Source organism: Pundamilia nyererei, unplaced genomic scaffold, assembly GCF_000239375.1.
Source record: "Pundamilia nyererei isolate P.nyererei 1_Seehausen unplaced genomic scaffold, PunNye1.0 scaffold00034, whole genome shotgun sequence".
Taxonomy (NCBI): Eukaryota; Metazoa; Chordata; class Actinopteri; order Cichliformes; family Cichlidae; genus Pundamilia; species Pundamilia nyererei.
In genome coordinates, this window is record NW_005187435.1 from 1272930 (window position 1) to 1296343 (window position 23414).

A 23414-nucleotide genomic window follows, 5' to 3' on the forward strand; every position below is an offset into this window, starting at 1 on the left:
CTGAGATATACTCACAAGTGAGTGAGATGGATATTGAAAAAACATTCTGCCTCTGATCACTATTTTCCCAGCACGGAAGCACAAAAAGTGCTTTTTCATCCTATAATTAGGTACCTACGGTGGACTGTTCATGCTACACGTCTCTGCAGTTGTCCATTTCTTACACTGATCACCTGGGGAATTCTGTAAAACACTAATGTCCTTAATATGCTGTTAGTTATGTCAGTGTGTCAATATTATATAGAAATATTGGCCATTAAGTGCCATTTTATTCAGTTTTATATTTTCACTTTTATATCCATCTGTTTTCTGAGATATAATTCCCTCATTAAATACTGGATGTGCTGACGCTGGTGATATGTTGAGCAGAGGGTAGCTTGTCTGTCATTGGAAATGAGCCTACTAACTGCTTCATTTTGCCTTAGCCAGATGTAAAGAGATTATTGCTAATGCATAAACTAAATACTATATCTTTTAGGATTGTATATAGCTATAATAAATTCTTTTTGATTCAGTTAACCCTTTCAGTACAAATATCCTTTCCTTCAGTCGTTAGTCTCCCACCCCCCGACAGTTTTTGGATGTATTTATTTTTTCTCAGGTCTTCTCATTATCACCAGGTAATTGCCTTTGTATCACTCCATTTTTATTTGGGCGATATAATCTCACGTATGCTGATGTGCTGTTCTGTTATCACCCCGTGTGTGTGTGTGTGTGAGTGTTGAATTGTGAAACTGCAGCTCTGTGTGATTTTTTTTTGTGCGCAAAGGGCTGATGATCAGGCACAATAAAGCATTCATCTCTGAAGAGTTTGACCTTGTATTTGGCAGTTACTTTTTCTTAGATTTTTCTCGTTTTGCGTTTGTTGTTTTTCTGTGTGTACGTAGCTTTTTTTTGTTGTGTGTTGTTGACTTTTTATCACAGCAGCTTTCATTTAATCTTCAATTACAATAAATTTAGGTAGCTTGAGGTTGCATACTGCATGGAACAAATTAGATAGTATATTTTGTGATTCTGAAGTGTAAGAAGAAAACTTTATTGTACATGGATTATCAGCCCGCCCTATCAGAAGCAATGGCAGCATTGCCCATTAAACATACAGTGGGGCAAAAAAGTATTTAGTCAGCCACCGATTGTGCAAGTTCCCCCACTTAAAATGATGACAGAGGTCAGTAATTTGCAACAGAGGTACACTTCAACTGTGAGAGACAGAATGTGAAAAAAAATCCATGAATCCACATGGTAGGATTTGTAAAGAATTTATTCGTAAATCAGGGTGGAAAATAAGTATTTGGTCAATAACAAAAATACAACTCAATACTTTGTAACATAACCTTTGTTGGCAATACTTATTTTCCACCCTGATTTACGAATAAATTCTTTACAAATCCTACCATGTGGATTCATGGATTTTTTTTTCACATTCTGTCTCTCACAGTTGAAGTGTACCTCTGGTGCAAATTACTGACCTCTGTCATCATTTTAAGTGGGGGAACTTGCACAATCGGTGGCTGACTAAATACTTTTTTGCCCCACTGTATTTTCAACATGTTGTGCCTGACATTTTCCATCATGTTCTTTACCAACTATTCATTGTCATGATGCTGCTGAAATGGCTTTGCTTCTATTAGAGGTTGAAGGAGGATGTGTATTCAAGGGCAAACAACTTAAAAAAATAACTGGTGAAAAGCTTAGAACACATTGCACAACCAAATGTGCTGGATAAATCCAATGAAAATAATAATGCAAGAATCAAATAGACAACTTCTTGGCAAACCTGCAGTATGGTAAGTCAGTTAAAAGAAGTTGCACTGTAGCTCATTTGTTTGATTTAATCTGTAAACCTGTGACTTATGTAACTATCAATGAAGGGATGCATGGTAACATGTTCTTTTCTCTGTATAGGATAAAACATGACTTTTTCCCCCAGAGTGGATCTATTAATTCTACACTACTGAGTTCTTTTCTAAAGAAAAAAGAAGAAGAAAAGAACCACTAAATTATATACTGTTTCAGAAAAGGTGTAGTTATCGTATGTTACTGTACTAAAAGTTTTTGTTTCCATTCTCTTTTTTCAGGATATTTGACAGTTTCCATAGAGCCCCTGCCTCCTGTTGTTGTTGGTGAGACTGTTACTCTCAAGTGTAACTTCAAAACTGATGGAAGGCTGCGTGAGATTGTTTGGTATAGGGTGAGTAAACCTTTCTACAGTTTCAAAGCCATTAAGTATGAGTTGCTTTCTGGAGCATTTGTTTGTGTTATTTCTAGCCATTTGTCATTTCAAGGAGGTCAATGCCAGTAGTCACATCACAGGTTTATGGCTGTGTTAGAACAACCATGTGCTGTCAAACCGCAGTTGTTAGAAAACAAGCTATGATTTGAGCCAGCTGTATGGGAGGCATCACTGGATGTTGCTCAGAATTTGATTTCTCAATCTGGTGGTCATCACCATCATTTCTTAATAGTTCACAGCTGGTGACTCAACAGTTATTAAAATCCCAGTTGGTGTGATACACTGCCTAAGTGCTGCTTATAATTAGGTAGCTGTTGAAGGAGAAAAAACAAAAAGCCCTTGTATGTCCACTATAATGGTTTATATGTTTTAAAGTTCTGTATTGAAGTAAAGAAAATCTGCAACATGTTACAGTTGAAAGAGACGAAATTTGTCTCACTTCAAGTGAGTCACTGATAAGCACTTAAAATGGAAAGCAGTAGCAGCTGCCGCCATCACATTCTTGCCTGACCATTTTTCTTTAAGCCAAAAAGTCTCCAGTAATTCTTGAGAGCTGTACAGATTTGCTTTGTGAAAGTGTCCGACTTTTTACATTAATGACTTTTCTGGTGATCGGATTTTGTATAATGCAGTACAGGCAAATTGCAGACCCTGAAATCTTATCATGCTAGCTTGAGGGTCTTCATTAAAATGCATTATTGCTCTGCATTGTGTCATTTATGGTGTCTTTGATGCACTTTAATGACTGATCTGTTTTCAAAACAAATGCAGGGTGATGCCGTTATTATTGTATGAGCACGACTCCCTTCACTTTATTTAAAATAGCTCTTGCTTTAAGGAGGATTCTACTGAATTTACAGTTAAAGGTTAGGCCACTCACCATAAGCTGCAAATGAACAGCATTTCCAAGAGACAGCGTTGTATGTACTAGTAGAAAAATGATGGATTCTTGTAAGCTCAACCTCTGAAAATTGAAGATGTCAACACTAAAGTTGTTGTACTGACTATAGGAAAATATATGTATATAGCATTTCTTAAGCTTAAGCAATATTTAACTAAATGTCAATATAGTTTGCCCAACTGGGTGCAGCCTTAAGATGTGCCATGGACTCACCCTCCTGTAGGCCCACCAGCTGCAAGAAGCACCATAGGGGCCTGGTGCAATGTGTGTCAGGCAGTAGTCAGGGGTGTAGCCCCTGGCGGTCCCATCCCCTGGTATAGAAGTTTGCAATTCTGACACGTCACCTCTCTGCTCAGGATGGAGCCTGAGGTAGTAATTCAGGTTGAGCGATACAGGCTATTTAGTTTGACTCACCCCAAACTTGGTTTCTGGAACCAGTCCAGAGAGACCTGTTGGACTCTGATCCAGTCTGGAATTGCCCTTGGTAAAAGGCAACGGGAAGGGGTGGGCACTCTTGTATCCCCTGGGCTTGTGTTGAACAAAAGGGTTGCTTTTCTACACCATCAGGTTGGGGAACAGGTCCTGACTGTTTGCACATATGTACCAAATGATAGTTCAGAGTACCGAGTTTTCTTTGGATCAGTGAGTGGGGTGCTTGAAGGTGCTTCATCCGGTGACTCCCTCGTCCTACTGTAAGACTTCAGTGGTCACATGGGCAATGACAATGAGACCTCTAGGGGTGTGATTGGGAGGAACATCCTGCCTGATCTGAACTTGAGTGACGTTTTGTTATTGGACTTCTGTGTAAACCACAGATTGTCCATAATGAACACCATGTTCCAACAAAAGGATGCCCAAGTAGCACCAGGTCACTCTCGTTTGGAGGTCGATGATTGATTTTGCAATGGTATCATTGTATCTGCCGCCGTATATTCTGGCCACTTAGGTGAAGAGAGGAGCGGAGCTTTCAACTCACCTGGTGGTGAGTTGGATGTGGTCTCTCCAGCATCCTCCACCTAAACGTATAGTGAGAGTACACTGGGAACGTCAGGCCGAGGCAAGATCTTGAACTACCCACACCTGGAAGAATTCCAAGGGAACCTAGAGACACTGAGTCCAAGTGGGCCGTGTTCTGCACCTCCATTGCAGAGGAAGCTACAAGGAGCTGTGGCCACAACGTGGCTGGTGCCTGTTGTGTTGGTAATCTCTGAACCAGATGGTGGACAGTGTCAAGCTGAAGAAGGAGTCCTATCAGGCTTGGTTTGCCTGTGGTATTTCGGAGCCAGCTGATGGAACGAGTTTAGGTGGTAGCTGAAGTAACAACTCGGGTGTGGGAGAATTTTGGGTAGGCCATGAAAAAAGCCATTCGGATTGCCTCAAAGCAATTCTGGCAAACACTCAGGAGGGGAAAGCGGTGGTCATTGGAGGTGGAGTGCTACTGACTTAAACTGAGTATATAGTTGAAGTTTGGAAGGAACACTTCGAGAACCTATTAATCCCACTGACAAAGGGATTGGAAGGAGAGTCCACGGACAAGGTCACTGAGGTAGTTAACCCCTTAGCAGTCCTACAAATTTACAATTAGTCCCCTAAACCATCCAATGTACCGTGGGCGGTACGTCCGACTGCTAACAGGTTAAACAGCTCCTTGGTGGCCAGGCCCTAGGGTGGACAAGGCTAACCCTGAGTTCCTAAAGGCTCTGAATGTTGTAGGGCTGTCTTGGTTGACACACCTCTGCAACATTGTGTGGACATCTGGGACAGTGCCTGGGGTGGTGGTTCCCTTTTTTTAATAGGGGGGGCACAGGGTGTGCTCCAACTACAGGGTATCACACTCCTCACCCTTGCTGGGTGTACCAGGGTGCCGGAATTGAGTTCTTCCGTTAGTTGAACCTCAGTTTTTGTCTTAGTCATGGAACACTGAGCTCTTTATCCTCTCGAGGATAATTGAGGATGCGTGGGAGTTTGCCCAAACAGTCTATATGTGTTTTGTGGACTTGGAGAAGGCATTCAACTGCATCCCCCTATGGGGGTGCTTCGGCAGTATTGGGTGTCTGGCCAGTTGCTACGAGCCATATGGTCCCTGTATGAGTGTTGCAGGAGCTTTGTCCACGTTGCTGGCAGTAAGTCAGACACGTTCCAGGTGGGTGTTGGACTGTTGCCAGGACTGCCCTTTGTCACAAATTTTGTTCAGAATTTTTATGGAAAGAAACATTTTACTTTGGTGGCCTCAGAATCTAATTTCTTCTTTCGTAGATAATGTGGTTCTGTTGGCTTAATTAGGCAGTGACCTCCAGCTCACACTAGTGCAGTTCACATCTGAGTGGGAAGTTGCAGGAATGAGACGTAACCTCCCTTTGGGTGAGGTGTGCCTTGTATGTCCCACCAGAAGGAGGCCCCGGTGCAGACCCAGGACACACTGGAGAGACCCAGGACACATTCAGCTGGCGGCTGGGGAGAGGGAAATGTGGGTTCCTCTGCTTAGGCTGCTGCTCCCACAGGATAGCCCCAAAAAATAAATGGACAGATGGATGTCAGGATAGTTGAACCTATAATGCATATTTTTTATGGATTTTTTTCCCCCTTAAATTATGTCTATCCCTCTATCTGTACAAATCTGGACAGAACTGATAAAATGTCCTTCAAATGAAATATTTAAGTGAGCAACTATAATATTAATTATGTGGCATAGGAGATACATTTTCCACACAGTGTGTAATGGAAAGGTTAAAAATACCCCTAAATGATACAGTCAGTACTCTGGGTCCACATTTACTATTGTTTATCTGTCAAATAAACTGGTTATTAAAAATGTGAGCTTGAATTTGTACAATTTAAAGTATCCAAAAACCCCACTCTGTTACTGAGGTATGAAGTCTCTGTTGGGTCATTCTGAGTGTATTTGAAGAGTCTGTAATGTACAGTACAGCATTGTAGTGATATTGTAGTGATATTCACCTTGGTTTCACCCCCCCTCCCCAAACCTAAGCTGCAACACTATTCATTAATGAGCAAGCAGCAGTTTATTGCTTGGGCAGGAAGTGTGTCTTTTGAGCAGCTTCTGCTTTCTCACTTTTATTATTGTGGAATAAGACAGTATCTCTGGGCTCATCTGAGCAAATGCTGACCTTTCAAGGTAGGACAAAGAGATTTATGGCACTTTACACATTCACCTTGCTATCATAGATCACCTTCATTGCTGTGACAATTTAATTTAATCAAGCAGAATTTGGGGAGCATTGCTTACATTCTTTCAGATTTCTGCAGTGTCTATTGATAGCTGTACTTTAAATAACCACTGAGAGAAAAGAGCTGCCCATATTAAGTGTTCTCATGGGGAAACCAAAAAGGTTGTAACAGAAATCAACCTCAGCTCTCCGGAGGCCACTGCTCAGCACAACCGTTGATAAATTATAAATCAATTACCCACTTGGCTGCCAAACTTTCTTTAATCTCTGCCTTTTATTTGACTAAATACTGTTGACTTCCCATTTTACCTCCTGTTCAAATGAAACTGGGGTTGATACTCACCTTGGGAATACTCGTAATCAAAGCTCAGCCAATCACAGGGAGTCCTGAATAAGCTGAATATTTCACTGATGTTCATTTGTGATGCTAAGTGGCTCCACAGTGAGGTGGTTTACACTTTTCACTAACAAGTGAAAGCTCACCGTTTTGATCATGGGAGGAAACACAAATCCCTTGGGGTTCGTGTCAAGAAGAGCGTGTGTTGTAAAAGTAAATGAAATATGTGGAGCTATCTGCTGTGATGACCCTTTGTGAAGAGGGAACAGCTGAAGGTAGCTTATTTTTATTTATGATATTAGGTCACATCATATTCTGTTTGAGGATTTTTTTTTTCAGCATAACGCCTCCACGCTACAGTCAGAATTAGCATGCCTTATTAGCATACCTGTGTTAAAGACGAACCTCATTATTTTCGAGGACCTTTCAAGGCATGCTAACTCAAATTCTCAACCGTATATACAGCAAGGTAAAATAAATGTATTTTATATGAATTGCTATGTGTTTCTTTTATATAAAATATTTTGTATTTGTCTTATCCCCTAATAATAAAGTTTATTCACATGACATCAAATCATTTAAGTTTGAGAAAAATTCTTTATGGCTAAAGGACAAAACATGCAACATTTTTAATATCTTAATTCAACAAGAAAGCAAAACTCTTAAACTTAAGAAAGTCTTCTGCAAGTATCTCGGGACCTGTCTTGATTTCATGAACAGGGATCTTTTAATGGAAGAGCTTCTTAAAATAACAAACACATTGCCACCCTCCCTAATATAAATTACCTTCTCTGTTTAAATGTGCATTTATCTGCTTCTGCATCAGTGATACTGTTTATTCACATTTATTCATATGTTATTGTTTTTTCAATTATTATATCTATTAGGCTGACTTCTGGTCTTAGACTATGTCTCAGGACAGGAGTTTAAGTGGTTTTACTTAATTAGGCTGGTTGGTGTTATACTTCCCCTTAATCATACCAGTTTTTCAGTGAATATATTATCACTATTGTTAGTGGTGCCTAATAGTTCTAAAAACTCCATATTCCCCACATTGAGGTAATTTCCCTAGAGTCTGCAGAGTCTACCTGATTATGCATGTTGCGTAGATTTTCTGATGCACCATTAAAAACATGTAGATGGGTAGACATGAAAAAATTAGAAGTTGAAAATAGATTTCAGGCACAAAAACAACTTCAATCATCAAAAAAAGGCTAAATAAAACATTTTCACCCCCACTTCCTTTTATGCCTCCCACTCGTATCTTTAATAATGATCGTTTATGGATAGAATCCCTTATAATACTCTCATTTTAGTTTACTCAAGATGACAGACACAAACAGGGTGTTGAATGCAAGAGAGCAAAACCAGTCTTCAGTAATGGATGTGCTATAGCCCTGCAGCTAATGCTTCAAGAGCAAATAAATGAGAGCCTCTCAAGTGTGTACGATAATGCACTACAGGCCACATGAATGTTTTTAGTGAGTAGTGAATGCTGGCAGGCCACAGATTAAAAACTGAGGATATGTAATACCATCAAGCTGTCTTTTCTGCTTTAACAGCATACGTAATAGTAATGATGGGTGGGCCCTCTTTAGAGCGCTGACACAATTCTGCGAGTTCATCTAATGCTGCAGTTGCTTTAATTTATGTCATTTTAATGAATACATATAGTACATATGGGACATCTCCCAATGGGTACCATACTAGTGGTTGTGTAACAAGTTGTGCCTGCCTGTTGAATTCCCCCTCTTTACTTTGTTTAATTTTAATAGCAGGATCACCTGTCTCTATCCTTCTGTCCACCCTCATTCTACCCATTACACAAGCCTCCCCTCTCCTTGGCATAGTTCTTCTGGGATCTTCTCTCTCACCATCACAAGTATCTTCCCTAAAATGCTTCCCTAATTTACCACTGACCTGTCAGCTTGCTGAACTGCTACTCTAATTTCTATCATTAGCTGTGTCCATCTAGTGGAATATTTCGATTCAAGATCATTAGTGTACGCAAAGAGATTTCATTTTATTCATGTTAAAAATTTATACATTATTCTATTCTTTTTTGACAACAAATTACACAAGAAACTAGAATCTAATCTCCAAATGTTGAGGTGATTATTTTGTCAAATGTAACTTGTGTTTTTTAATTCTGGAGGTCAGAAATAAATGTATTTATTTAGATTTCACAAACTCCAGCAAAGTTGAGCTTTTTATGAAACTTGTGGTTGCCGTTCAAATATTCCTGTAGACTTTATTAACTTTTTTGTTTAAAAAAAAGCTGAAACTTTATACTTGCAGTACTTTGGCTTTTATAGTTTTATTGTGCAGAGGAAATTTCTAAACATAAAGGCAGAAATGTTTTCAAATTGTTAGCAAGCAATCATCAAATTGTCCATAAATGTGCAACGTTACAACAAAAATATGAAACGCGATTTTAAGTATAATTAGCTTGTAACACTGGTTTTCTGTAAACTGCTGATTAGATCATTTTTTGAACACTGTGTGTCATGAACCATAGTGTAACCCAGGGGTGGGCAATTCCAGGCCTCGAGGGCCGGTGTCCTGCAGGTTTTAGATCTCACCTTGGGTCAACACACCTGAATCACATGATTAGTTCGTTACCAGGCCTCTGGAGAACTGGAGGAGCTAATTTAGTCATTTAAATCAGCTGTGTTGGTTCAAGGACACATCTAAAACCTGCAGGGACACCGGCCCTCGAGGCCTGGAGTTGCCCACCCCTGGTGTAATCAAAGGCAGCTGCACAGGAGGTAGGTTGAGCCCAGTCGACATAACTATCTGCATAACTAAGTCTCAATTCTATGTTGCAACTTTATTTATTTTTTGTTATGAAATTAATTTTACCTGCAAATATTTATTCAATATTTTTACACTCCTTTGATCAAAACTGGCTGCCTTTTCTAAAAGGTTTTTGGAGGCGACTTTTGTTGTGATTTGGCGCTATATAAATTAAATTGAATTGAATTGAATTGAAAATTGAATGGCAGGGGGCATGCTGAGAAGTATATTACTCATACTTGCTGATCTTGCTCTTTGTCATTTGTGGAAATGTGCTGTGCTGTACAAGAGTTTGTAAGCACAGCAACAATAAACATTATGTTTAGCAAGCTAGAGGAAAAAGAAAGGAAAGAAAAGTGGTGCTCAAAGTAGGAGCGAGGGACGAGAGCAGGATGACGAAACCACCAGGATTTTGGACTTCACTTGGCATAAGGGTCCAAAAAACATATGACAGATATGGCAATATTCAGTTCTAGAGAGAAAGTTTTGAAAAAGTTTCCATCTGTATCTTGTAATTTAATTGAAGTTACTTTGGAAGTGGAAAAATATATGAGGGTGGATTTCCTTTTTTTTTTAGTGTGTGTTTTATTATTTGTGTTGGAGCCCTAGCAGATCACGAAAGGACAATAACCAAAGGCATTCGTAAATTTCAGTCATCAGCTAACGACCACTGAATGCTTGTCAAATTTTAATTAAGCCATCTGCCACCACAGATTTTACTCAGACCATCTCAAGTCAATTGTTTTTTTTTTTGCTACAGCACACTACAGCATTGGCATATTGTATGCACATACATAAGGATACAACTGATATCCAAAATGAAAATTGTTGTTAACTACTGCAGCTGTTTCAATTTGTTTGAATGCTTAAAATCAACCAGACTGTAGCTCATCATTTCAAAAACATAAGAAAACGTATGACTTCTGTGTAGAACACATAAACAAATATGTAAGTTCTTTCCAGGCAAAAAAGCATTGTTATGATATACCTGGAAGCTTTTTTACTCAACTTATGACTCAGATGTAACTGTAAATAGAATACAATAAAAATCCCTTATTGATCCTGATTGGGGAAATTCATGCATTCCAGCAGCAAATGGAGCATAAAGATTCAAAATGAGCAAGATATTAAACCAAAAACTGTACAAGAGAAGTGAACAGCTATGATTGTGTTTTTAAAGTGCTATATAAATAAATTATGATGATGATGATTGTGTCAACCATTTGTTTGGGGACTGCAGTGAGTTGTTTAGGATATTCTGATCCTTTTTTGTCAGTAGGTGCTCCTGTTAGCCGACATTAGTAAAACTGTCTTTGAAGTGGATCTAACATTGGTGGACTGCCACAGTGAATAAACACTCATATGATGTCAGAGTGTAATAAAACTGAGGGTATGTGTAATTTTTAGGACACTCAATGCTAAACTTAGCTAGCATAATATTAGCCTATATCCATATTATAAGCATCACATCTGTAATCTTCTGATAATATCAGGAATAAATAAACAGGTTTATTCACATTTTTATGTTAGACCCTGATGCTTGAGGTGACAGGGTGACATTTTATTAAGATGCCATTCAAGCTGTCTCTTTCCTTTGTGTTCTCACTTCTTCGATGAAGGGGACCCTTCTCAAATGGGATAACATAGGTGTGATCCTTAATATCTTGAGTCTGAAGGTGTAGACACAAATTAAAATGTTGTGCAATGCAAAATTAGATTGGTTCTCCTTCGCCTTTGGTGCACTGCGTATGTGGCCGGTCTCTAGCCATGTACATAAAATGTAATTAGGCAAAATCAAGATGGTGGGGTAACATGGCGGACTGCTGTCCATTCTTACATATTTTAATCAATTAATGAATTAATTAGTTTATGAGAAAGCAAAGCAGTAGTTTAAAGTTGAGGTTAGTAGCTCAGGATTAAGAGAAAAGGTTTTGCCATGTCTCGTGCTTATATTCCATGTAGAGTCTTTTGTTTGTCAAGCACAGGACTGTCTGAAATCATTTCTGTTTTGCTATGCACCATTTTATTTGACTGAAATATATTCATATTCTAGAGTACTTAATAGAACAATGACACTATTTTGTTAGATAGGACGATTTGTTGCTATGGTTGCATCAAGTGGTTTCCTTCAGTAAGCCAGTCCACTCTCTCTGAAAGATTTTTAAAAAAGACTATAAAACACGACTTTTTAAAAGATATTCCCCATTCTACAAATGTGTGCTCATTTTTAAAAAAATGATTTCATTTTTATTTTTTATTGAGAAAGTCATTTATATATACCTACTTAGATTTCCATCTTGACATGTTGTCATTATCTTAACAGCACAGAAATGTACAAGTCTACAGTAGTGTTGCCAGCTGTGTTTGGACATAGGCCAGCTGCCTTTGCTTAGTTGCTTAGAGGGGAACATGATGTTTATATTTAGCAATATAGAATTCGATCTGCAGAAAGAAAAGTACTGACCAGGCTACAACTATACAATCTAACTTGTAGCAAGAAATGTGTTCACAATTAATAGCAGAGCACTTCCTGCGCTGACTCTGAGCACTTTATTCTAATACCTCCAACTCCTACACTGCTTCTCTTAGTCTTTTCAAGATTTACTCGTGGCCAGCATTTGATAAATCCCATTAAAGCTGCTGACAGTGTTAAAGCACAATACAATAGCAATGCAAATGACTTATCTCTTGTCATAGCCAGGCAAGAAATATAGGTAGCACATTACCTGAGGGCAGTGTGTCAGTTGGTTTACTGTTGGATGTATTTAACCAGATACTTGACTAAAAAAAGAGTGTTTTTCTAGCCAATAATCCGCTTTCTTGACTGAGAAGAGACACAGGAGGCATCATATGTTAAAACTGAGTTTAAAACCTTCAAGACAGGGTTGCCTGGGCAACTGGAATCTCTGAGTTCAGAAGAGAGCTCACAGAGTGCGTACGCACAGCACACTCCTGTGGGGTTATTGGGTGCCTGACTTCCAACTGTTTAATCCCCAAGTGTAATTGTGTAGGTTCAAAAACTTCCCTTTTCACTCATCCATTGACGTGTATATGATTGCGTGTGTGCTATCTGTATGCCTTTTTGTTAATCTCTCTGTTCATCTGCCTGTCTATCTAAGGTAGAATTTATGAAAATAATTGTAAAAAATTGGTAGTGCCGACAAAAGTTTCTTGAAGAAAATACAAGCAATATCCAGTGTTTCCTTCAGTAACACATTCTTTTTAGAGATACTGTTCTAGTTTCGGAGCAGTTATTTTTGACTAAAACACAAAATAAAGCAAAACAAAATACAACAAAGAAAAAAAAACATACTTAATCCAAATCCATGCAGTTGAGCCATAATATGTTCATAATATGTATTTCATGCATGCCACCACAGCACTGAACATATGCTATATTTTATAATTCATGCTTAGCCATGAAAAGTAAGAAGGAAAAAGCACATCTACTTGCATTTTTACTACAATATTAAATAGATGTCCCTTTATCTGCCACTACAAAGCTGAAGCTATCGTGAACCTCAGCTGTGATCTTTATTAGCGTTAATTTGTTTAGGGGGTTAAGGGCAGTGCAGTCACCATCTTTGGCATTGGGGAAATGGCCTATAGATTTCTATTCAGGGTACTTTGAGTGGCTGGTATCTTGACTATACGCAATACTTTTCTACATATATTTTAACAGTCTTTTCATCTTTGTATTTAGCCATGCTCCGCGGAACTGAGAAATTCATAAATCTTTGCATGCATTACAAGCTTCATCAACAAAGTAGTACAGATCTCTATCAAAACCTCTGGCCATGGTGCTGCTCTAAGGTTTGTGCCAAAGGGCTTTCCTGGCTTCTGTCCATGGTGCTGATTTGGCTCTAGCCTGGAGAGCAAATAACATTGCTTCCATCATCCACTAAATCTCCCCACAGGATAATTCTGCACCTGGGAGAATTAACCTACTTGTTAAACAATAGCAAACTCTCTATTTGTCTGATACTGTTTGTAGCCAATATTCAGGTTACTCTGCATCACTTTTGATGGTTATCTTTAAGTCTACCTGTTACATCTGTGCACATAGTATTGTTAGATAGAAGAGATTTATTATTAGTGGCTTTTATGTTAATGGGGCTTATGCCCAAAGTGTTATTTAGTCAGTTATCCCTACCCAGCAGTACTTTATTGTTTTACTTTGTAAACTGCTTGAGTGTATAATGCCATTAAAATGACTGACTGAGCATTACCCTACCGTCATCTTGCTTATGTGCTTGGGTTCAACCTTTGTCTATCAGAAAGAAGAATTTTACATTTGTTTAGACACTAAAATATAATCTTTTTACGTTGTTGAAAAATCAATTTGTGTTTCAAATAGGTCCACTAGAGCCATATGCAGTCTAATAATAAATTTTGCAATCATTAGTCCAAGTAATTACTTGATACCACATTTCCACGCAGTTTAACATTTTCCAAAATGCACATTAGGGCTATTACGTTCCTGATATGTTGATTGTCTTTTCTAATTCTGTATCTTCAGCTCAATGCAGTTGTACCAAGATTAGATGTTAAATGTGAGTTTTTTCAGATACATTATTATTACCAGTATAGTTGAATTTGAACTTTTCTATGTATACTGTTTTGGCTGAGCCAAAGTTTAAGGTTTAAGGTTTCTACAGCAGAGTAACTGACCTATGTTAAAGGACATCAGTTGCATTTTACTTTAAAGATGGTTACACATGCTCCAATGTTGAAAAAAAAAGAGATGCACCTCTTTAAACGGTGGTACAAACCTCTGTCATCGTTATTAGCCTGCTGCTCCATGCCGAATGTGGTGCCCCCCAGGGGAATGGGAGATAAGGTGATATGGATCACTGCACAGCAACCTTCCCTTTGAGGATGTCACTAGGGCAAATAAGCAGCCTGTTATACACAGAATGATAATTACACACTTCATGTTAGCAAACTACAGGATGAGTCTCTTTTGTTATCCACAAATGCTAATAGCAACAATAGAGACTGATCATTCTTGTGCCTGTCAGAGAGCCTGTGCTGCTAGTGACAGAGACAACAATAGGAAATTTTGATTCAGCAATGCAATGGAAGCATAATACCTCCTCGCTGTTACCATGTCCCAGAGCTCCCCAGGTATCTATAAAAAGCATACTTTGCATCTAATTAATCAGAGAATTCAACAACTGTTTGTATACAAAAAAGACCTTGTGAGGTCATTAATTTTACTGAGGTATTTTCTCCACGTGACAGTAGAATTAATGACATCCTGCTGTTACATTATAGAGTTTCATTTGAGATATATATTATACAGTGTGTCACGGGCAAATCTATACTATTTGCTTTGGTCTGATGTTGGTTGGAAAACAGTATTAACTGTTATAGCAGTGTGCATGATACTGGAAAATAATAAACATATTTTTAAAGAAACAACATAATGGTTGATGAGACGTTTCAGATGGTTTCCTCATTATATTTTAATAACAATAGTCATGAATGGTAAGATTTGAATTTAAACTGCAAAACCATGGCTTCTGCTTTGGCATTTTTTTAAGGCTTTGTGAAGCTCTTCAGATTTTCAACATGTCTTGAAAACTCATAATCTCCCAACCAGAATCATACCAGATTTTAGAAATCCACTTTTTTTTTTGCTATCACAGAAGTGTCAAACAAGAAAGTGATTACTTAGTGATTAGGAGTGGATCAGAGCCCAGAGCCTCTTTGTGACATTTGCTTTAGAGGAGGAAGTCGTTTTCATGCCAGTGGAATTTTAGCATTGGTCTCTACTTTGCTGCAGCACAACTCACTGTGAGGTCCCCTGGGGGCATGAAAGGAGTAAAACAATTTAGTGTGTGATTTATTTATTTATTTGCTTACTTGTTTATTTGGGTACAATGTATTTCCAACAGAGGGAAAACAGCCAAAGACAAACAAAATAATAATAATAATCCTGCACTTCCTCCAGTGTTGTCTGGGTAGCCAGTGCCTGACTACTCTTTGTACTTTATCCAAAAATATTATTGAAAACACAGTGCTTAGTCATACTTCTAACACTACCTGACATTTTCCTTAATTACTAGAACTATGAACAGTCACTTTAGTTATATTCAAAATATAATGCCTTACTATTATAAATCCTTATAAGAGCACCAGATGTGCTTTATTCCATGTAAGCCTGAACAAATGCACTTAGTCAAGACATATTGTGAGATCAACAAACACATTTGTGGAATCAAAACCTGACTTTAATAATGACTATTTTTTTAGATAATAACATAAAAACTGTATTTTATCATCTGCTGGTTATTCTTTTAAAGAAGTTTCACTGTGGTGCTGAAACATATCTGTTATTTGAGAAGCAAAATTAATGTACAAATGTAGTTGATACAGTTTTATCCCACCAACAACTATTGTGCTGGAGTTTATGTAGTGAAAATGTAAATTATATGAATGGCCCTATTTTAAATTTTAGTATCAGTCTTAGTGTATTATTCTTTTATCTTATGTATCAGAGACAATCTGTCCATGTTAATCAGACTAAAATTAATAATCATTAAAATGTGTTATCAACTGAGTAGTCACTATTTATTGGTGCTTTTTTTCAGTTCAGGTTGATCAGGTTGCTATTCCATCACTTCAGCAGGAATTGAGTACCTGGCACAAAAACGATACTAATTGATCTATTATCCTATAATATATATATATATATATTGCATACAAATATATATATATTCTTTATTAACCTACTATCAACATAAACTAAAGACCACTGCATGTGGCTGCTTAAATTGTGGATAACTTTGATCTTTCTTCAAATAGATAAAATTGATCTATTTTATGCCATTTATAAACATTTTATACATTTTCTTCCTGTATTAGCTTGTACTTCATTTTCCAAAGAGAACAATTCAGTTATGATGTGAACTGCAGCAGGCTCTGTTTTACTGTTTTTCCTCAAAATAATCAGGTCATTTTCTAGATCATAGTTTTTTGTTGATCCCTTCAACAACAACAACAACGACAAAAAAAAAAGGCACCAACCTCATTTAAAAAGGGGCCCAAGGTCACACTGTCCTTCAACCGTATTCTCTTTAGCAATCAATAGTAATCTTTTAACAACGTGTACTGTTACTGAGGAATACAGCAGTACTACAAACCAGTAGTAGTTGTTCTAATAATTTAGAACTCACTGGTGACTTTTGTCGGCCTTAATTTGCTCCTTTTTCAACAGGGTTCTGGAAATATTGCTCAGAGATTTTGGTCCTTTTTGAGATCATAGCATCGCACATATGCTAAAGATTTCTTGTGGGCACGCCCATGATGCAAGTCTCCCATGCCAACACATTCCCAAATTTCTCTATTGAAATGAGATGTGGTGACTGTGAAGATCAATTTGAATACAGTAAACTCCTTTTCATGGTTAAACCAGTCTGTGATTATTTGAGCTTTGTGACTTGATTGCATTAACCTGCAACCATTGGCAAATAGGTACACTACAGTCATAAAGGGATGAACACCATCAGTAACAGTACTCGGGTAGGCTGTGGTATTTAAAAAATGCTCAGGTGGTACTAAGGGAGTGTGCAAAGAAAGTATACCATTACATACCATTATGCCACCAGCACCCTGAACTGTTGATACAAAGCAGAATGGATCCATTTAAAGTTGTTTACACTGCATTCTGACCCTATCATCCAAACTTTACAGCAGAAATCATGACTAATCAGACAAGGCAACATTTTTCCAATTTTCTATTGTGCAATTTTGGTGAACTGAGTGAATTATAGCCCCAGTTTCCTGTTTTTAGCTGACAGGAGTGACACTCAGTGCTTCGGTAACCTATCTGCTTCAAAGTCTAACATGTAATGTATTCAGAGGCGCTATTATAGTTTGTAGTTTGTAATGAGTGGTTATTTGAGTTACTGTTGCATTACTATCAGGTCACAGCAGCCTTCTCCTTTGACCTCTGGCAATAAGGCCTTTTTGCTCACTTGCTACCTTCTCTTTTTTCTGACCCTAGACATATGTACCTAACAAATTGGTCATTAAGTAATTAAGTATATTAAGTTTATATGCATATTTGTTAATTTACCAGAAAGTATGACTTCAGATTCAAACACCTGATGGAACATCTGGCAGTGGTTCAGTAGATTACTCAGCAAATTATTTTTGGTAAACGTTGGTTAAGACTGACCCTCACTGAAATTTTTTTTTACCATAAAGCTTTTAAGCCTTACTTTTTGTATCCTGGACAATTTTTCCCACTAAAAGAATTTTCCCATGATCTCTACTCAGAGAGATCATGGGAAAATTTCAAAGATGTATTCTAGGAAAACAAAAGCCCTTTTTATCCTGTACAACTGTTGGTGAAAACATAAAAACATTTTTGATCCTTTTGTTTCATAATGTGCCTAGAACTGTTTGACTAGTAATCCGAGTCTAAAGGATTTCCAAAAAAGCCACAAACAAGAAGACAATGGAGAAAGACACAAGAGGATAGGGTAAGCATAGGGAAGCTAAATGGAACATGTAGTTAATTGAGCCTGATGTTATTGTGACGACAGCTGAAAGAGCTGGGAATAGTGGAGTGGAAGAGCACGTCCTTAAAAACACAGGTGAGTGGAGGAGATGAATAGCAGATGTCTGTGTGTCAATGAGCTCTGCAACACATGTTGAACACCATGCCTCCAGAGTCCCCAGCAGGGTGGTAACCTGTGAGACGCATGCATACAGAGCAAAAAGAGAATGAGAGAGAGCAAGAGAGAAAAGAGCACAAGCCCTATCAGAACATGTGGGTAGGTCACATATTATTTTGCATGGCCTTCAGTGTTTACTTTCCAAATGATCCAAATGATTCTTTGATCACTTTTGAGGTTTTTATATTTGTGTTGTTTTTTTTAACCAATCCTTTAATCCTTTACACATTTTCCAGGATTATTCCTTTGCTTCTATTCTTTTGGGACGTTTCTCATGATGAGCGGAGTGAGGTGCCCTTTGCACTGAGAAAATATAGCATTTCGAGAATAGTGCAATTTACTGCGTGGGAGATAATGTTGTGTGATTGTCTTCCTGCTGAACACTCATGCAGATTCTTTTCACTGGATTTGAAAATGTACAAAAAAAAAAAAAGTTTGCATTTATTTAAAGGAAACTGAAGACAGTTAAAATGTTGTGAAAAACATGTAATGTCAGTACGATTTATATTTTCTGGTTCAGAGGTTTGTTGCAATTCCAACAAAAAAGAATTCTATGTAAATAAAAGCTCAAAGAAGATTTCCTCATTTTAGTTAGCGTCTTTTAAAAATTGTAAATGCTCCAGCCTTATATTCCTGAATTTCAGTCATGTTCAGTCAAGTCAAGTGAAGAGGTCAAGAGGTTTCCCCACTCTTCACAAAAAATGTTTTTTTTTTAAATCAGGGAATAATAATAATAATATTAAGATAGATAATAAATTAATAATAATTCCACTATAATCATTCTTCTTCTAATATGATATAAGAGAACCTGTATCTTATTTAGATGATGATTGTATAACAAAATATTAGATCCAGACTTGATGGCATTTCAATGTTTTGCTATATGAAAATGCAACTGAGAATGAAATTAAAATTCACATTTGTCCTTCCTGACACAGTGGCAAATGTGTTTTTCACAGCCTCTGGTTAGATTGCAGTGTATCAACCAACAGTTGCTATTTAACTCACCTAAAACATTAGTTGTTAAATGTTTGTGAAAATGGCAGTTGGTAGTGGAAGGCTAGAGTTCTTTTATTTGTTGTAACACTAAAAATGTTCCATTAATGCAAACTTCAATTTCAGTGCCAAAAGCATGCTGTTTCCAGAATTTAAAAAGAACTCTATGAATAATACCACACACTACATAGCAGTGTGTAAATGATGGGCCTGAATGACCCAATCACCAATCAGAGCCTTAATGTGGGCTGGGTTCACTCATAACCAGCCCAGAACTGCAGCCAAGGAAAAACAATTAGAGAAAAGCCTCTCTTCCCCTGTGGGTTTAATGCTAGTGGAGAGAGATAGGTTTTGTAATAGATTTTTGTCCGTGTAAAATGAGATGCTGACCTCTAGGTCCAAGACATTCAAAGACATCCCAACAGTGGTACAGCACACTCCCACTGGGGCTAAAGGATATTCATGCAGGACATCATTCTCGCACTTGGTGTGAGTCACACCAGCCATTCTCAAGGCAGTTATCATCAGGGAGCCTCAAAGGGTGTTCAGAGAGTGGAGATTGTGTCTGTGTAATCAAATCCTTTTTTAATGTCATGAGACCTTAGCAATTGACTCGTGGTTTTTCAGTTTAGTTTTAGCTGTTGAGTTTGTTTTAATCAATTCTTCATCATGAATGAAGTTAACTTTTTGTTGTTGTTTAGTAATGATGAAGGACTTTTGTGTATTGTAAAGTTTTTTTATCATCTACAAGTACTTTTTTTTATTTAACATTGTCTTCAGTTTTCTGTCATAATGTCTCAGATAAAGCAGAATGATCATTTATTACATTTCAATCTCTAATAATTTTGATTATTATTTGCCTGTGCTGGCCGTTAGTCATTTAAAGTAAAGATGTAGTTTTATACACAGTTCAGTTTGGTGTTTTTTCTCCTTCTGCTATAATAGGCAGCAGAATTATTAGTTTCTAAATGTTGAACTCCAACAAATAATTTCTTGGTCATATATCTATTTATTTTTATTTTATGAGGTTATATATTCAAATAATTTACATATCATGTTACATTTCATGTCAGCAGTAATCTGATTATTGCACTTTTCAGTAAGGATGTAAATATTAATGAGATTTTGTTACATTACATGGATTGTTGGGGGGAAAAAGTCATATTTACATCCAACACATTTACGTCATTCTCTTTAACAAACTATACCTCATTTAGCAAAGCTTTCCACATATGTGGTTTGAGTTCTAAGTCTTCTCTCTATCTTTCCTAAATAATCAAAATGTTTTGTGTTTGTTGTACTTTTGTCATGCTTTAACTGTGAGGAGTTCTCAGGTCTTGAGTAATCAGGGCCAGTCTTATCTTAAGGACTTCGTAGTTCCATATCACCCTAATAGAGTATTTTGCTTTTGTACTGCTGGCTTACTTGTGGTTTCTATTTAAAAGCAGAAAGGGAGGCAGAGCCTTCAGATTCAAGGGCCGTATTTTCTGAAACAAGTTTCCAGTTTGGATTCATTAAACTTTCCTTTTTCATCAGGGCTGGATCAGGTATTGCTCTGCAATAGCTCTAAGCTGCTGGAGTTCCTATGATGTACTGTTTCCTCTTCAGTTACCTATTTTCCCTCTGCGTGTGTTTATATACTACTCTGCATTTAGTGTTTAGCTATCATTAACCTCTGGTTCTCTTCCACAATTTGACTTTTTTTCTTTCTACCTCCTTTCTTCCTGTTAAAAGGGAGTTTTTTCTTCCCACTGTTACCAATTGCTTGCTCAGTGGGGGTTGTCTGATAGTTGGGGTTTTCTCTGTATTATGGAATGGTCTTTACCTTACAATACAAAGTGCCCTGGGAGAACTGTCTAAATTTGATGCTACAGTATACATAATAAAATTGAATTTTAACTGAACATTATCAGCAAGTCATATAAATCTTTGCTATAAAATACAGCAATTATCGATTAAGATATAATGACCTTAAAGTTAGAAACTAACAGAGAAGCAAAAAAAAAAAGAAAAAAAGTTGAATTCAGAAATGTGTGTATTATATATTAGACCACCACTTTGATGTAGTAATGTAGTAACTTGACACTGGAGCATTGTAAACTTCTATAATACATGGAGATGTATTTGTCAACAGCATTCTTGGTGCTTTATCAACTGAGGAACGCTCAAGTAACTTGCCAGGCTCGGTCGTCACCCTCTTTCATACACTTTGTGCTCCACTACCCACTAATTTACAAATTTACACTTTGTTTAATCCCCCTTTATCCTGATGTTATCCAACCATTTAGAATCAGAATCCAACAGATATATCTGTGTAATTTATGTTTTCAAGCTCTCCCCTGCTGATACTGCACACGTGTGGTGGCCTCTGATCGATTAACCACAGAGACAGTGTGTTTGGTCAGTTGTCCCATTATACAAAATGAAGTACTGACAAATGTATCCACATATTCTGCTTTTAAAAGCCCCCTTTGCCATAGATTGTAACGCTGTAGGTAAAGCGATGCTCTGCGTATTTGGATAAATTGACATATAGATAGAGTTAAATATACATTTTTTTCTTTTTGGCTTTTTAAACCTTCCAATGTTAATAGGGCAAGCAGACCTGGAAAAAATCTGCTGTCTGTGCATTCAACCTGCACTGTTTTGCAGCAAAAACAGATAAAAGCATGACATAGCATCAAACAGGATAGAAGCAATCTAATGGGACTCATTTAGTTGTGATATTTGGAGGTGTCTGATGGAGTCTGACACTGAGACACTGGAATCCTTTGGGTCCTATAGGTAACAAGGGGGGAAGCACTGAAACAAACCGTTTCTCCGGTGCGCAATTGGATTTGAAGTCGGATCAACACTTTGAGCTTTTCTTTGGATTCCTCGAGCTCTTTTAAGCAGTTTTTGTGGTATCACTGCCATCAGGGAGTGCCACTGCACCAGCATCAAAGTAACTTTGATGACAAGGTTTTTCCAGCATTGTAACTACATGATTATTTCATCTGGCTACTTAACCCTTAAGGGACAATTACATGTAAAGATATCTATATTTGTTCCAAAAGTGTATACTTGAAAGGCTTTGATATTTAAGGTTAAAAAATGCATTTAAGAGAAGGATGACAGTTGTTAGTAATTAGTATGGGTCACGCTCCATACAGTGAAACTATATTCTGACATGTTGTAGTTAAGATAAAAGTTTTTTGCTTTGATTTTTAACTCACTGAATTATGGAAGTTTTTCTTTTCATATTTTTTTCCAACACCTGTGTAGTTGCAGTAATAAGGCCAAGCCCTTTAGATTACTACCACTCTAAATACAAGAAAGAAGCTGTTTTTCCCATATCAAGTATAATTAACATGATTTGATATTGACTACAGAGTAAAGTTTGCATTTCAGAAAACACCACAACATCTCTTGAGTCTTCCTGACATTAAAGACTGCTAGGCAGAGTTTACTAATTTACCAAAGCAATCAAATGTAAACCATTAAATGCCAATATATCATCTGAGCATTGCTTTCTTTATTTTCACAAGAACATTTGCCAGTTGCGTTTTATCATGTTAATGGCTTTGTCAGAGTCATGATTATGTGTAAAACGAGAAAGGCTCTTATGTGAAATTATAACAAAAAACAAACAAACAAAACAAAAAACAAAACAAAGACAACATTACAGTGCATGTTATGTAAAAACTGCCTTTACATTTGAAACTAAGATAATGAATTGTGCGTGCAAGCACAAACGATCCTGCATTTTTCTTTTACATTCTCTACTTTGGGCATTGTGCCATTGTCACAGATAATCCTTAGCTTTCATATTGTATTTTATTTTAAATTTTGGCAGTATCGGCTTTGAAATATGCTGAAAGTCCAAAAGCTCCCTTTCATCTATGGTCTTCCTCATAATTATTGAGAAAGGTGTGATACTGGGCTGCATTTGGAGGCTTACCTCTCAGCTGGAATTTTATATGGTTGAGGTAAACCTTTTTACTCACAAGCTAATGATTGATATATTCTGAACCAAGCAGCATTATGCAAAATTAAACCCTTCATTTGCCTTTTTATCAAAATCACTCCATGTATATTTTATTTGTATTTTGTTTTAGCATAACCCTAATTTGTTATCAAAAAAGCTTACATAAGATAATCCCTGCTGACATAGTCACAGCAGACTGAACACTGTCAGAAGTACAAAGAGCAGAGAAATCATAGCCAAAATTGCCTGGCAGCGACAACATTTTACTGACCATGTGTGTCTATGTTAGCGGGGGCTCTGTTGCTGTCG

The 23414-nt window shown here is 37.3% G+C and overlaps 1 protein-coding gene across 2 annotated transcripts in view; it reads left to right on the forward strand.

Moving 5' to 3' along the window:
- Nucleotides 1-23414, forward strand: part of igsf21a (immunoglobin superfamily, member 21a) — a 182757-nt gene that overhangs the window by 59408 nt on the left and 99935 nt on the right. For both annotated transcript variants that reach the window (XM_005729678.1, XM_005729677.1), the window contains one exon: nucleotides 2079-2191. In XM_005729678.1, the coding sequence (XP_005729735.1) occupies nucleotides 2079-2191 (113 nt within the window). The remainder of the gene's footprint in view (nucleotides 1-2078; nucleotides 2192-23414) is intronic.